Genomic DNA, 17,539 nt, shown 5'->3' with positions numbered 1-17,539 from the left:
TTAAATTCTTAAAAAAGGACCATTTCTATTTATTGAGGGCTTCCTTAAATTAAATCCTAGAACATTTTAACAATACTAATCTCAATAATATAGTGTAGCTGTAAATATTGTTAAAAGCAATGTTAATATTATAATATTTTTAATGTTTAGTGGGCTGTGATTTATTAAAAAATGACAGTTGAAATTGTTTATTTTTTTGAAAGTTGTACGTTTTATAAACTTTCTATTTTCTATTAGTGTTGTGTTAATTTTAAACTTAATTTAAAAAAATGTACACTAAAACAATTTTATCTTAAATTTAAGGTACATTACATTTAGAAAAATCTGGTCACAATTTTTTTACATAAAAGTAGGTAGGTACCCACTTTAATTTTTCTCTTTTTTCGTATTTCTTACAAGTATCAAAGCATCCCGTATAATATGAAAATTTGTAATATGTTTGACATACATGTAATTTCATTTAATATCTTACAATAAAAAAATTAAATTATATTTTAAGTTTAATAAACTATATCCTGAAAAATGTAGAATATTGGCAACTCGGTAGTTTGATATGTTACGTCACAGCGTAAAGTTATTCTATTGGCGGGCGCCATCTTATCGACAGTTGAGTTGTTGAGTAGTCAAAATCGGCTTAGTTTTTCAGTTCATAAAGTTTATAATTTTAGAGAAATCAATGTACTTTAAAAAGTTCCAGAACCTGCAAGTAAGTTAGAAGAACAGCTGAGTGAAATTTAGCATAATATTCCATACAGTTTTGGCTCAAAAATCCGCAGCATTACTGCAGTGTTTTTATTTGGTGCATTGTTTAGTGGGCCCCTGATTCTAGCTCGCATCGGGCTGCGCGCTTTGAAATGGGTAAAAGTTCTTTGTTACATGTATTTTTAATGGTGTTTGGGTATTATATGTGACTATAAAGTAGAGAAAAGGCATTTTGAGGAGTTATATTTATTATTGATTGATTGAAGTGAAAGGTGGCAGATCCGCTTCTATTTTGTGTCTTGTATAAAAATTCGTTTGAAACTAGTTGGGGAAATGGGCCAATATAACTGGGTCAAATTGTGGGAATTTGGAAAAATAGGGTAGAAATGTTTCATAAACAAATAAGCTGAATCTTTGTAAATTAATTAGGTACATTAATATAAATATATCATTGCAAGTCTACTTAGTACACAAAGATATTTCTTAAATAAAAGAAGGGGATACTATTTCAAGTATTCAAATCTAAAACTATTCAAAATCTCATGTTTGCTCACCAATGTCAGTGTTTAAAATTATAAATTAGAATTTGTTTATTTTCACAAAGTGGTTTATTGAAAATCAAATGTGATTATACCTAATCAAAGTAAAAAACCATTAATTTATGGTGGTTTGTTAGACTTCCAAATGCAAAATAGTTAGTTGCAGAATTTGTTGTTCTAAGCTACATTATTATAATAATAGTGTTGATAAGTATTATGGTTTTAATGCTCAATTCTTAAAAATTATTTTCTTGTCATAATTTGGTTACTTTCAGGAATAGTTGCTCGGCAACTTCCCCAACCCGTCATGTCAAACGGTGGTGCAGTCATCGCCAATACAATGACACAACAACCCCAATCCCAAATAACAGCCGTCCAGAGTAATGGAGGCCCGAAGAAAGTAATTTCAGGAGGTGGTTCATCTGGAGGTCCCACGCCAGCTGCCACACCAATTCAGAATGGTACAGGACAAGGACCAAGTCCCCCGCCTTTGACAAATGCACCTAAATATGGTAGTATATTAATATTAGCATTAGTAGATTTTCGTTGTTTTACTTATGCCTATACTTATAATAAAGTACTATGGGCAAATTAAAATAACATTGGTTGCACATCATAATACAACCACCTGCAAACTCTATAAGACGACGAAAGGTGTCATTGATGACGTGCAACGAAAGTTGTTTTAATTTTCCTATATATGAACAGGTACACTATACACACTATAATATGCATAATTAAAGTCATAGTCTGTCCAATGAGAGGATTCATCACAGTGACAGTTGTGTCTATCATTTTTATCTACAAATGTATTTTGTGTCATTTTTTGGATATCATCTGTTGAAATCTTTCCTGATCTGTTGGACAGACTATACATCATAACTTTACAAATAGAATTATGGATCTTGGATAGCAGAGTGGTTTAGAAGAAAATTTTATGTACCTACCTAGATGTTAATACATAACTTGGTACTATGGTTATTCACTTATAATATGTTCATAGGTTTTTCTTTTAAAAGTATGGAAGACAGTATGGAAATTCCAAAAAGTTTAAATGAGATTAACAATTAACCATTTTAAAACAAGTGAAAACGAATGTTTTCACTTGTAAAAATACATTCTTCATGAATATGAAGAATGTATTTTTCACAAAATGTTAATAATAAAAAAGTTTTTCCTCTTGTAAAGATAATCCGGGGATATTTTTTAATGTCAAAATGACATTATTGGCGCTTATTTTAAAACATAATAGCTTACTGCTGGTTTGTTATATACAGTCAAGCTTAAAGACTGGAACAATATACAATCAATTTTATCAATTACAAATTAATTGAAAATCTAGGAAAGTCATGTGATGTTTTGCAAATGTTTAACAAATTAGTTCGTGTTTCTGCAATTTAAAAATAATATTACAATTCTGATTAACAAAATGATTGTAAAATAAAATATCATCTTTGACTAGCATTGTCTTAATTTTGGCATTATACAGAATGTGTTGGATAGATCATTATCACTATCGCTCACTGACCATTATCAAGTGTGAACTAATATAAAATTTAGAATTTCTGAGTTCTAAAACTAATGAATTTATACCCTACTGGTATAGCATAACCCTTGGGTCACTGTTAAATGTGTCTAGGAGTGAATTGCTATAAATATCTAGTAAAGCTTGATTTTCATGCATCCGTAATCCGACGATACGATGACACGATAATAATTTTATTGGTTGAATTTAAAGACTTCGATTGGTTAGAAACGGTTAACCAATCGAAGTCTTTAAATTCAACCAATAAAATTAATATCGTATCATCGTATCGTCGGACAACGGATGCATGAAAGTCAAGCTTAAGTTGGGGAGAGCAAAAATGTGAAGTATTTATTACATAACCACATAATTCGACGCTACATTTCATGCGCTTCGGAAAATACTTGCTCTTGAAGAAATGCCAACCCTGTATACTAGAACAAAACATTCACCCATGATGGAGTTGGGTGCAGTCAAGTGTAGGATTGCCAAATTTCAAAATAAGAAATAGAGGACAACAGGGTAAAAACAGTGCCACAGGCGAAACATTTTTGGGAACCTCGCCCAAATGTCAAAAATTTACCCAAAAGTTTATAAACTTTATGTGGTTGAGGGTCTATCTTACTTTCTTAAAGCTATATCCTCTTAATTCTTAGAACACCAGTGTCCTAAGTACACTAAGAACAGAACACCAGTATCCTGAATATCCTGAGTCACACAAGGGTTGTAAATTACAACCCTTGTGTGACTTATTCACTTAGGACACTGATGTTGGTACTTTTATAAATGGTTGTAATTGTGGTAATATTCATACATGGATTACCAAAGATGTAACTGTTCTTTGATATAAAAACTAGTAGTGGGAACTATCGAATGAATACTATCGAAACATTCGATAGTTGCAATTCAATCGAATAATTCGATAGCTAGTAAGAAAACATTCGTCGAAAACTATTCGAATAAAAATTATCGAATGGATGCGTCATCTGCCTTGAAATATTGTATTCTAGTAATTCGGCAGCAAAAACCATTCATTTATAAAATTCATTCGTTTATCAAATTCATTTATTCGTCAGGATCGATTTTAATAAAATATAAACTGGATTTTAGTTGTCGTCCGGCGACGTAGGTTTCTTTCCTAGAAACCCAACAGCGGTCGGTGGCAATGCTAGGAAAGAAGCCGGCATCTTTGATTTTTTGCGGAGTCAAATAAAGATAAGGACACATTTTTTTTTTTATTGAGGTGCTAGTATTTACACAGAAAATATATTCTGAAGGGCGCTGTTGCCATATATTCGTATTAGTTGGTATTAGCAAAGAATATTATTCTTTAGCATTAGTTAGTTAGGGATAGTATGTCTATATGTTTTGCATTTTTTTATTAATATTCTGTTGTTACACTGCAATAATACTTTTTATTTTGGATGTAGGAAAATGATTTTTAATGTTTTTAAGCAAAGACTGGTTTAATAAATAATAATAACAGTAATAATTTGTTATACCTATTAACAACAAAATTTACAATCATTTAATAATATAAACATTTTTTTTAAGTAGTAGCAAAATATAAACAACAAATAGAAGTCAAAAGTATTTATATTAGATCCTATTTAAAAATAATATAGTCTCTAAATGGCAACGTTGGTTTATTATATAATAATAATTACAGAACTAATTTGTTATATTAACAACAAATTTTAAAATCATGAAATATAAACATTTATTAATTTTCTAAGCATGCAGTGTAATGGAAGGAAAATATAAATAAAAAATTAGAAATCAAAATTATTTATATTACTTTTTATTACTTTATATTACTATTTAAAAATAATATTTACTTTTGTTGGCATTTACTTTAAAAAATAAATGAAATATTTCTTCGCAAAAAACTACATGTGAGAGAATTAGCATAAACAAAATACAAACATTGTTAACTTTTTTTTTAAATTGGCACGTGTAAAACTTTCAATTTAATTTTCTTACCCCAAAATTTGAGTTCGATAACCATTTACTTAACCACATTACTTAAATATGATTATTAAGTTCCAACTAATTCATATTATTAAAACATCTAAAATACAAATATGTATTTTTAAAATTAATTGTAAGTTCATCTCATCTCTCTTAAAAATTGCTACTTCTCAAAATTTCCCATTAAAAAAATGCAATCTAACCTAACCATAATATACCATATAAAATTAAATAATTGAAAGATCGGGCTACGGAAAATCACACAAATTTTCGGAAAAATTTTGACCACTTCGCACACAATCGTCAGTTAAAAAAAACTACTATTTTAATATTTTAAATATTTTAATAAACGCAAAAATAGCATAGTATTGTTACGTTTTTCGTCGGTTCCGTGTGGATAGAAAGTCACAATGTATTTAAAGACTATTTATTTAACACTAATTAACAAAAACAATAACGATAAACGACTTATAGAACTATTTACAAACGATTTATAACTAAGAATTTATTTTGAATTTTAGCGCGTCAACTGCACTGGTATATTTATAACTGCCCTCTGTAGGCCACAGCCGCCGGCTTTTATACCGACAGGTAAAGAACTCTAGAATAGTCCATAGATCGTTAGGTGCGTAGAGAAGGTTTTCGAATGTTCTCGTATGTACTAGTCCATTCAAGTGGGACTCGATTCTTCTCGAACGAATGAATCATTACGGTGTCTATTCTTTAATGCGATGTTAAGGTCATCTGAGGGCGGGACATATAGTTAGGTTAGGTCGAGTTCACACGGGTCCGCAACAGTATTTACAAGGCGAAGTTATAAAAATTTGGAAGAACTAATAATGCACTGACGCACATAAAAATCAAACGAATACTAAATTTCATTTATCAAAAGTTCGATAGTCGTGGCGCAACCATAACCATTTAGTCGCACGGCGAGGTTGTCACATATGCTTTAGTATACAAATGAATGAATGATTTTATTCAAATAAAACCATTCGATAGTTGAAATCATTCATTCAGTAACCATTCGATAGTCTAATTCATTCGATAGTTCCCATCGCTAATAAAAACGGCTTTTAAAATTTACGCCTTTTCCAATGAGGTTCCTTGTGGACAACCCAGGCACTCAACCTCTTTCTCTCGTGCTGTTTGGATCACACATGATCTGTAATACTAAAATTTGTTGTTTTATCTCTGGGTATGGGTTAGGGCTGCACCGAGTACCGAGTATAGTAAACGCCACGAATGTTTGGGAGTGATTCATCAGTCGCTACCATGTGAACTAATCTATTCAAGGTCACATAAAACTTAATTCCAGTGCCGTGGTGTTTCAAGTCATATAATAATCAATATATAATCTGTTGTAATTTGTTGTTTTAACTGTCAAAGTCTTGTCAAAACATATATTTAGTTATAAATATAAAATGGAATGCCCCACTGGTCGCATTGCAAGCACACCAATGGACTGACGCACAAAAACGAATCAATCAAAGAAACGCGATATAGTATCGTCTTTGTCAGTCACGCTAATATTTTAGAATAAGTAGGAGGAGCGCAGGCAGATGATTAGACCGGGCTTTTAAAACCTACGTCTGCGGTAAAAATTTACGTTTTTAATGTAAAAATGATAGCGCGCGTGTCGATTCTAACTTCATCAAGCGATGAATCACTCCCAAACATTCGTGGCGTTTACTCTAGTTCGGTGCTCGGCCAGAATTTTAACCGAGTAATATGTACTCGGTGCTCGGCCTTACTCGGCCGAGTAGGCCGAGTAAAGTATAGTAATAGAAACAATCCATTTATGCATGTCCAAAACAGATAAAAATGAGACTCACAGTGGCAAATAATAAAATAAACAAAAAGTTAACTTTAATTAATGAATTTTAGCAAAGTAATAATAAGTATAAGTAATAACACAAACACAGTGAAATAATAATTTAATACTTATAATCTAAAAGAGGTCAGCACTGTCACTCATGTTAATTAACTTTAAAGGGTATTATTAATTGTTTGAATTATTTTTCACTTTTAAATTAGTTACACATATAAGTTTTGCTTAAAACAAAATCAACGTCGCCACCACACCTTAAAAGAATCAATTCAGAATCCAGCACATTAGAAATATCAGTTTGCATGGGAAACCACAGAATAAAACAATATCTCCATAAGTAAAACAAACCAGGTCATTGGTTGGTGGTAGTCGGGGAATCCCAGCCGCTCGCCAATCATAGGCAAAACAAAAAAGATCATTGGTTTAAGGCCGGGGAATTCCGGGAATTTTAACTGGCTTTCTTTAATGTTAAATTATATATTTATATTTATATTATGTATAAAATATAATATTATTATGTTATGGTGTATAGTATAATTAGTATATATTGATAAAGGTCGCATAACTGTTAAGACTATTAAAAACCCGACAATTCCACTACTCGGCAGCCGAGTACTAGGTACTCGGCCATTACCTTTAGCCGAGTACTCGATACTCGGTCAAGTTAAAAAACAGGGCCCGTTACAGCCCTAGTATGGGTGATGACGCTTGAAGGTCATTTTGTAACAAATTGATTAAATAAACAGTAATAAATAAATATTGTTTGTAGAAAGGCCACTAGAGTGTGCAACTGCTATGGCAAATAAGGAAATGAATTTTTTACAAAATTTTGCCTGGATTAGGGGTACTTTACATAATAGCTTCGTAATCTCCTATGACAGTAGACGCTAAGGGGCGCTATCTCACAATTTAACAAACATTGCGTTTTTTTTTTTCAAAAAATTTAAATGCAATGGTATGTATAATTTTAACTGATAGTAAGGAGGAATAAAAGCTTAAAAGATCAGGAAAAACAGCATCTGGATAGCTTTTTTAGTTTTCAAAAGTTATGACTTTGTATGGATTTACTGCATTTCCGCATTTATATAATTAAATATAATTTATTTTTTGTTCCAGGGACACTGGTACCCAACCGTATATTTGTAGGTGGCATATCCGCCAATACAACTGAGACAGAATTAATGCAACTCTTCTCAGAGTTTGGCACTGTTAAAGCGGCTAAAATAATACAAGATCGTGCTGGTGTTTCAAAAGGATATGGATTTATTACATTTGAGAGTGAGGTAATATATTTTATTTTTAAGCAAATAATCAGAAGTTTATTAAAAAAAATTTGTCATTCAACTAAAAAGTTAATAGTAAATAAATGCAGAAATAAAGTCATATTTAGTTAACTCTAAATCAGTTTCATAATTGATGCGTTTACTAGTTGGAATATATATTTAGAATATACCGAGTGCGTCTCAAAAGTGACTCACGCCTAAAACTTTTTTTCAGATAAAAAAAACGAGATTTAGTATGTTAGTATATGACATAAATTAGGATTGATTAATGTATTCAATTGTTTTTGGTCACTTACTGTTTCACCGGAAATGACTTTAACGTTTGATTTTTAAATGGCACTCTCGGTATTTCTTTATTATTCGGTAGAAAATGACACTCTGAATAGAATGACATATCATATGTGAACTTCTGATATTTTCGCATATGGTTTACTTGAAATTGTAACATCCAGTTTATAACGACAACATGACTCGAAAAACCAAGTGTGTGGTACCAAATTATTTGTAAAAAATGCTTTTTCCAAATATGCTAATGAGCCACTTGTTCCATTTGAAAAAAATTAGATATGACTAAAAATACGATTTGGGCATCTTCTAATGAAAAACCGTCATCAGAATAGGCTTGAAAATGAAAGCACAATATTAAATGTCAAATGATAGGGAGAATGTCATAGATCATTCTTTTTCAAGCCAACTAGACGCCTTTTTTAAAGAAAGCGTCTGTTCTTCTCAAGAGACCTGGATTAAATTAAAAAGAAGAAGAAAAAAGACTCACAAAATCTCGGTCTCAACGTTTATATTAAGTTAAATAGTGACACGTATTTCGCTCATATGAGCATCATCAGACAAATATAATTAAAGTCACACGTTCACATTTTACACATTAAAACAACACAAACAGTGTTGTTTTAATGTGTAAAATGTGAACGTGTGTATTTTCTTCTTCTTTTTAATAGACGCCTTTTTTCGATCACTCTTATAAAAGTTTTCTCAGTCATACAATATTTAATTTTATACAAGGATGATGCTCGCCGCCCTCTCCGTAACGCAGATAACATAATGTTGCGGGAACGACGTTTAAATATAGCTCCCGCTATAAAGAAGCAACCATTTGGACGTCCGAGCACAGGACAACCGTACGATACTCATATACCGAATGACGGAAGATCGCCGGCACCACCGTCCCATCAAGCCGCTATGCAACCTCCTATGCCGCCGATCTTTTTTGGGGCGGCCCCGCCCTTCTACGCCGGTGCGACCGCTTATTACGCACCACCAGTGCCATCTATGGTCAGTTCTGCACAAGCGCCCGTGCAAGTCTCTCAAGCTAACCAAGATCAGCCGACTCAACAAGCAACTGTGTACCAAGGTATTGTGTATTTTGTTTTTAAGATAAATAGGCATATGTCAGAATTACAAAATATAACTTTTAAAAATACGAGCCCTAACAACTATATGTTGGGACAAGGTAATATTTTGGAATTATTGCCCTGGTTTTTCAAAATGACTGAAAAATATATGTTTAATTTTTTAAATATAAACATAGCCATATATCCTAAACAACTTGACAATATTTTTATGAATTTGTAAATCAATCCATATTTACAGTAGAGGATTTTGTTCATAAAAGGACAAATTTGCTGACAACTAAATGTTGGAACAAGTATTTTTAAATAATTAATATCATCATAGGCGGCTTTGCTGTAAACGTCACAAATGTCGCAAACTGTTTACTTCAGCATTGACAGCTTGTAAGTGACTCGATACTTTGAGTAGTGAGATTTACTGTAAGTAATTTTAATTTTTTTAATTTTCAATTTTGTTAATTATTTAATTCAAAGTAATGGTCCGTGGAAAAGCTACAAATCAAAAACTACACGAAATTATCATTCGTCAATAGTAAGTACGGGAAAAACAATTCGAAAAATTTCTGATGATCTAAGTATTCCAAAAACCACGGTCTTTAATATAATAAAAAAATACGGCGCATCTGCCAATGTAGACGTTAGAGGTAAAAGTTCGAGAAGGCCAAAAGTTGTATCTCAAAGAGATTTACGAAATTTAGTAAAAATTTGCCAGTCTGCGAGAAGAAGTACTCTTCGCGAAGTGACAGTTAAATGGAATACTGTAACTGGTTTAAATATATCAAGAGAATGTTGCCGAAAATATATCCACAAATGCGGTCTGGGGTTTTACAAGGCAAACTTTATTTTGTGTGGATAATCAATTACCTGAAGATTATTGATTCAAATTCTTATTTAGGCCAAAGAATAACCGCTACTGACAGAAATTCAAAAGAAAAATCGCTACAATTGGGCAAAATCTAAATTATCGTGGACACAAAATAACTGGAATAAGGTCATATTTACAGATGAGTCTAAATTTGATGTTTGCGTTGGAGATCATCGAAAACGAAAAATACGAAATAAAGCAGAAGCCTCTCATAAAGATTGCTTAAAGAGGGTTGTTAAATTTCCTAAGGGGATTATGGTTTGGGGTTGCATGTCAGCAAGAGGTTTGGGCAAATTAAATTTTATAGATGGCACTGTTAACGCCCAAAGATATCAACATATACTTGAGACCTCACTTTTGCCTAGTGCTCAAGATTTGTTTCCAAACGAAGACTATATTTTCCAACAAGATGGAGCATCGTGCCATTCAGCAAAATCAACTAAAAATTGGTTCGGTAATAATAATATAAAAGTTCTATCCCATCCTGCAAGTAGTCCGGACCTCAATGTGATAGAAACTGTGTGGCATAAAATGAAGTTATATTTAAGAAACCACTCTCAACGAACAATTTTTGATTTGCGGGCAAAACTACAGGAAATTTGGGATAATTTTTCTCCTCAAATGTGCCAATCTTTGGTAAATACAATGCCATTAAGAGTTCAGGCAGTTGTTAAGGCGAAAGGTGATGTAACTCCGTATTAAACAAATTTCTTGTTGTGCTGTCCCAATATATAGTTGTCAGCAAATTTGGCATGATTTTGGCAAAATAAGTTATTATCAAAAGTGATTTGTTTGCAAAGTTATAAAAATATAGTAAAATTGTCTAGATCATATTGTAATGTTTGAATTTAGAACAGTAAACAAAATAAATTGAGCCGTTTTAACAAATTACTATTTTTTATTGCAAACAAGACCTTGTCCCAACATATAGTTGTTAGGGCCCGTAATACAGAATACTGACTCCATTAAAGTATGTATTAAAAGGTAATAACTTTTAATTAATTTTGTTTTTATTTAAGTTATCTATAAAAAAAGAACTATTTCTCGCTTTCAAACTTCAAGAAACTTTCTGCATTTATTATTATATTTCTCAATACTTATGTACAAATAACAAGTTTTAATATTGCACAGAAATAAATAAAACCCCACATAAATATTTTATTAATAATTTCAGTAATTTATAATCACTTACTGAATTTTATACTTTAAAAGTTGGTGACTAATACAACTTTATGGGTATACACTTAGTTTGCCGTCAATTTTTCCTCCATTTAACTTTGAAAAACACATAATAACAGTAACCAAATACAAAATCAATATCGCAGATATTTATAATTTTTCAGAACGCTGGTTGACGTAATTTTAAACTAAAGCTAAAACAACTAAATTCTTAAGGTTCATTCATAACCTCGCAATTAGTGGTTTCAATTATATTTTATACTTTTTAAGCTTCATTCAGACCCTCCCAGTTAGTGGAATAAATTAGTGGTTTCAATTAAACTTTATACTTTTTAGTTTACAATCATTCACAATGTCTAAAAACACAATTAAAATTAATAAAACTTCCTAGCAACAGCTTGCGGTAGTCTGATGTATCCATAGAGAACGCATAATATTTAGCATATAAAACAATAAACTTTTGATTTCTAACCAAAATTTTTCTTGACGGGTGATAATCAAAGGCCAAAATGACATTCCTCACAAATTTTGAAGTATAATTAGTGGAAAAGTCAAAAGTTTGTAACTTTTTCCAATAATTGAAAATTACTACCACTATTTATGACGGTCTGAATGCTTTTATTGAAATTAGGTGAACAAACTTCTACGGCTAATTGAAACTACTAATTTATTCCACTGATTTCGAGGTTCAGAATGAAGCTTCATTCAGAACCTCGCAATTAGTGGTTTTAATTACACTTTATACTTTTTAGTTTATGATCATTCACAATGTCTAAAAACACAATTAAAATTAATAGAATATTCTAGCAACAGCTACCCCAGTCAGTTGTATCCATAGAGAAAGCCAAATATTTGGCATAAAACAATAAACTTTCGATTTTTATTGAATGATTTTTTGTTTGTAGCTCCTCCTGTATATCCCACACAGACTGGTCCACCTCAGACTGCTCCATATGCTTCAATGATGTTTCCTCAGACCATTTATATGCCCCAACAGTACTCAGTGGTTCCGGTAAGTTATTAACTAAGTTATTTCCTCTTATTAGTTATTATATCACCTTAAAAACATAGATGTTGATATTAATGATATACTAATTTGCTAATTGTATTAATAAAATGTCATTAATTATGAAGTTATTAGAATAAGTGTTACTTGTTTTTAATTATATTAAGTAACATTTACTAGCATCATTTTCCTTAGCTACTTTTTTTCATCTACACCAGGCACATGCGGATATAATAAAAAAAAATGATCTAAAAAAACAAGGGACAAAGACGGCTGGGGAACGACAATGGATGATTTTGGCGAGGTCAAGCCCTAGACGCCATTTACTTGGCTCTTGCTCTTCTTTAAGAAGGTTGTAATTTATTTTTATATTGAGTTTTAAATGGCCTAGTTGAAAATTCGAGGAAAAAATATTTTTTTGAAAATAGTTTCGTGTGTCTGGAACCTTTTTTTATCTTTCACTAATTAGTTTTAATTTTTGAAGTTTTATGTCACTTTTTAGTAAATGACGTTTAGAGTTCGCCAAAATTATAATTGATTGTCATTCCCCAGCCGTCTTTGATGCAGCTTTTTGCTCAATCTTATGATTACTTTATAGCAAAAATGTTTTCTTTAAAATATATTGTGTTTGGTAATATTTATTTCTGGCAACATTAGTATTAACTAGATTATATCTATTTCTCAATATATGGTATGTCTTGAAAGGCATTTATTATTTTTACAGTTTACAGGATAATTTTTTTATATGACCAGAAGAGTAGTCTGTCACTTTTAATAATGCAGATATAAGGTGTCTACTTTCAACTGCTTGCTTAGATTTCAACTGCTGATTAACATTTTGAAAGTGGATATGTTGTCCATTTGGTTACTGGGAATGCCAAATAAAGGTTGATTCTTACTATACATTCCGTTTCCGTCCCATGTCCGTTCCGTATTAGTACGAGAGCTAGCAACGTCGGAAAAACAAGTATTTTAAGACGTCTGGCTCTTTGATATATCTTTTACTATGCTCTCTAGAATAGCATGCGTCTGGCTGCCGGTAAGCGTTGCGTTCCCTACTGCGCATTGAAAGAAGATTCTATATTTTTATTAGTCCTTTAAATTCTAGTATTGAATATAAATCGAACATGTCTCCATAGCGCAGTGCGTAGAGTTTCCGATCACGAACTGATGATTCAGAGTTCGAATCCGGGTCAGAGCAAATACTTTTTTATTTTATTTTCGTTTATATTCTGATAGTAAAGTATTAAATATTTGTTTTTTTAATTACCAGAATTATTTAATACTTTACTATCAGAATATAAACAAAAATAAAATAAAAAAGTCTTTTGACCTGACCCGGATTCGAACCCTGAATCATCGGTTCGTGGTCGGAAACTCTACGCACTGCGCTATGGAGACATGTTCGATTTATATTCAATACTAGAATTTATAGGAGTAAATTAATAAAAAATATAGAATCTTCTTCCGATGCGCAGTAGTGAACGCAACGGGTATCGGCAGCCAGACGGGCCGCATGCTGTTCCAGAGAGCATAGTAAAAGATATATCAAAGAGCCAGACGTCTTAAAATACTTTCTCGAAAATGTTGCTATAGTCTGTGAAACAAATAACTTTGAATTTGACAGTTCCCGCGGGCTTTTCTAGTGTTAATTTTATTAGGTTAGCAACTTGCGGCCATGCTGACGCAATGCCGTCTCTAAAGGTGCGTATTCATTATCCGAACGAACGAACGAATGAAAGTGCGGTATATTTAGACGGGGACCGAACGCATGCGGCCGTTCGTTCGCTCGACCATCCGTTTCGAGTCGGTACATCAAAGGCGTTCGCCAACAAATGCCTCCGGTCTTCTCGTGCGGTTCTATCGTACGGTCCCCGTCCATACCACTAGCGAATATTCGTTCGTTCGTTCGTGCGGATAATGAATACGCACCTTAATAAAACAGCCTCGGAGCGAGATTTATTACGTCACGCTAGCTAGATACTACTGATTAATAAATATGTTGTAGAATACATGAAAAAGATAATTATTCCTCGCATTTTTGGTTTGTATTTTAAAAATGATATAGTTTACATGAAATATAGGGCAATTCCATGTACGACGTTAATTTTCTTATATATTTTAAGTGATTAAATTACTGAAAAAACTCTCATCATACGCCTCAAAAAGAATCAAATTTCTTAAAAAATTATCTTATATTATCTAAGTTAGCCAGATTTCGCGAAAAAAATTAGGGATAAATTATTAGAACTAGTTTGCAAAAAATCTTTAATAATTGCATTTTATATGAAGAGTTGCTATGGAAAAACAAAAGAACGCTAGCTCTGGGCCTGGTGCGCGTCATTTACTGTTGTCAAGCGTTTGTGTACTGGTGTATTTTTGTGCCAAATGTAAGTAAAAATTAATTTAATTTAATTACAAATATAGCTCAACTTTTTGTCCCGTGAGTAACCAAAAAAGAAAAGTTTTTAAATTTTTATCGTTATTTCTATAGAAAACCCGTATAAAGGGAATCAAACTTATAGTATATTGACTAACATGTATTGTCAATATAACTTAGTTTTTTAAGATTCTTGGAAATATTTTTTTTTTTAATTTGTTTAAACTGTCCCATGAGTAATCAGTTAAAAGTTACAGCATAACATTTTGCTGTTAACATGCTTTTTTAAAGAAATGCGTTTATTATTTTACCAAATATATCAAAAAACATAATTTTACTAACATTACAAGACTTATCGCCAGTTATATTTCTTATTACTTAATATCGTCTTTTTTTTTTAAATAATTGTTGAAAACATCAATACAAAATAACGGTCATAGGTTCTTTTTATTTAAGGATGGCAAAAATTAAGAATCATGACAGGCAGGCACGAGTTAGGAGTCGCGTTAACAAGTATCGAGACAAAATTAATGCGGACAAAAATTTAAGGCAAGCGTATCTTAAAAAATATGCCGAGAATTAAAAAATTAAAAATTGAAAATTAATATAATTGAAAATTAAAAATTATAAATTAATAGAATTGAAAATTAATATAATCCTAATAAATTCCGATGAAATTGAAGCAGCTAAAATTAAATTAGATGAAAAATGGAATCTAGTTAAAAGAGTACCAAATACAACAAGTTTTCATAGTTTTAGGAATTTTAGTAATTATCAAATTGAGGTTAGAAAGGTGTTTAATTCCAAGCACTCAAATATTGTTCAATGTTATTCTATTTAGTTATCAAATATTATGTTATTTTTTTGAATCTAAATAAAAATTTATATTAAAATCGTAGTGTCCCGTGAGTAATCAACAAATTATTTATATCCCAAATATATCTGTATCTTGTAATACAGCTATAACAAATTAATTTTAAGTTCAGCACATGAAAGTTCCTAATTCCACTTAATGTATTTTATTTTGTATAGGTTCAGAGAAAAAAGCTATTAAAAACAAAATTTTAAAGATCCAAATTTTTTGATGTCCCGTGAGTAATCATAGATTTTTATTAATGTTTTAATCACTATAAATTTCAATATCTTGTTCTGTTTCACAACAGTAATTTAAATCATTGTCTGTGAAAATAATAACCTAAAACTTTACCTAGCCCATATGAAGGACAAAATACACTTTCTTAAAATTTTGTTGTTATTCTAAATGTCCCGTGAGTAATCATGGAATTGCCCTATACATAATATACAGTTAATAAATAGAATATATCGTGGGCGTACAGCGAAAATCCACTAAGTCACATTTTTGGTTGAATTGGATTAAACACACCACTATGTTCAGTTTTTCACGGTCTTTAACATGAAAAACCCATTAAGTCCAATTTCGGCATCCTTATAATATAATATAATATAAAGACCGTGAAAAACTGGACATAGTGGTGTGTTTAATCCAATTCAACCAAAAATGTGACTTAGTGGATTTTCGCTGTACGCCCACGATATATACTTATTTATAGTAATAAATACTTTGGCAAATAAACTATGAACCATACAAATGCAGCAAATGCAGCAAAAATTGTACAACATATTTTTTAATCCGTAGTATCTACTAGTGTGACGTCATAAATCTCACTCCGAGGCTGTTCTCTTAGAGACGGCATTGGTCTGATATTTAGAAATGTCAAAAGCTGATGACATTTTACTTTTGACAATTATGACATTTCGTGTTGATTTTTGTAAGAAGAGAACTGTCACTTGTTTTATTATTTTCCTTTTCTATTTCACGAAAGTAAAAAGAGTTACCTATCTGATCCGTTCAGGCACTCAATTTAAAGAATATCAGTAACTTTTTTGACAGAGGGATTTTATATTTGCCATGTTGGTAAAAAATAACGGTCAAAATTCAAAGTTATTTATTTTATAGACTATAGCTCTAGATTATATAATTTGATTGTATTCACACTATAAAACGTAACCATGGAAATGGCACCAAAACAGAATGTATAGTGTGCATTGTCCTAGTCATTTATATGGTATAATATTTTATGTAAACGGGAAGTAGCGAATGTGGAACGTATAGTGGGAATTGATATATAGAAAAAACAGCTTTTACAGTTTTCCGAGACCTATAATTTAAACGGCAGTCTTTGGTCTGTATAGATTGTTCACGACTACTTTATCCAGTACGTATAGGGTTTTTAGAAAAGTTTAATATATGAAGGTTTTAGGGTTTTATCAGCCACACTTGCAGCAGGGCCGTGGTCAGCCAGATTTTGCTATACGTTAAGTCCTTGATTCGCGGGTTATAATTAGCGATGGGATGGATATTGAATGAAATAGACTATCGAATGATTACTAAATAAATAAGTGATTCCAACTATTGGATGTTTTTATTCAAATAAAAACATTCTTTTATTTAAGCAGGTGGCAACATTAGGGTCCCGTGGGACCCACTCTTCTCACGCATTATCAAATAATGCGAATGAGCGTTTTGATAGCTTTTATTCGATAGTTCCCATTATTAGTTGTAATACTTAGTAGACACCTTATAAGAGCTGCCCCTATAGTTAGAGTATTGTATGTATTGTCTTTGTCCTTGCACAACAGTCCGCTCAGGCCCTCGGGGGCCCTTTGGAGTGCGCCGTTGCGGGTTTGTATCCCCCGCCGCCTCAAGCCTACGTGCTGTTGGACGCTGGCGCGGCGCCCCAGCTCCAGTATTGAGGTTCGGCTTTACCATTTTATATAAATTAGCCTGCCTTTAGCGACGCACGAGTTTTTGTTTCAACCAATTATTTTGATTATATGTTTTGGATCATACGACAAAAAAAAACGGCGTC

At 31.8% G+C, this 17,539-nt stretch overlaps 1 protein-coding gene across 4 annotated transcripts in view; it reads left to right on the top strand.

The window, feature by feature from the left end:
- The first annotated feature begins 182 nt into the window (after nt 1-182).
- Nucleotides 183-17,539, top strand: part of LOC115875919 (protein boule-like) — a 51,491-nt gene continuing 34,134 nt past the window's right edge. For 2 of the 4 annotated variants that reach the window (XM_030891506.1, XM_030891502.1), the window contains exons 1-5: nt 713-858; nt 1,517-1,753; nt 7,685-7,851; nt 8,872-9,220; nt 12,168-12,274. In XM_030891506.1, the coding sequence (XP_030747366.1) occupies nt 855-858; nt 1,517-1,753; nt 7,685-7,851; nt 8,872-9,220; nt 12,168-12,274 (864 nt within the window). In that variant the 5' untranslated portion in view covers nt 713-854. The other 2 variants (XM_030891505.1, XM_030891503.1) reach the window with 2 other exon arrangements.

This window comes from Sitophilus oryzae, unplaced genomic scaffold (genome assembly GCF_002938485.1).
Source record: "Sitophilus oryzae breed Bouriz unplaced genomic scaffold, Soryzae_2.0 scaffold_1396_pilon_pilon, whole genome shotgun sequence".
Classification (NCBI taxonomy): Eukaryota; Metazoa; Arthropoda; class Insecta; order Coleoptera; family Curculionidae; genus Sitophilus; species Sitophilus oryzae.
Note: the sequence above shows the minus strand (reverse complement) of the source record. Positions and strands in the feature narration are given on the sequence as shown.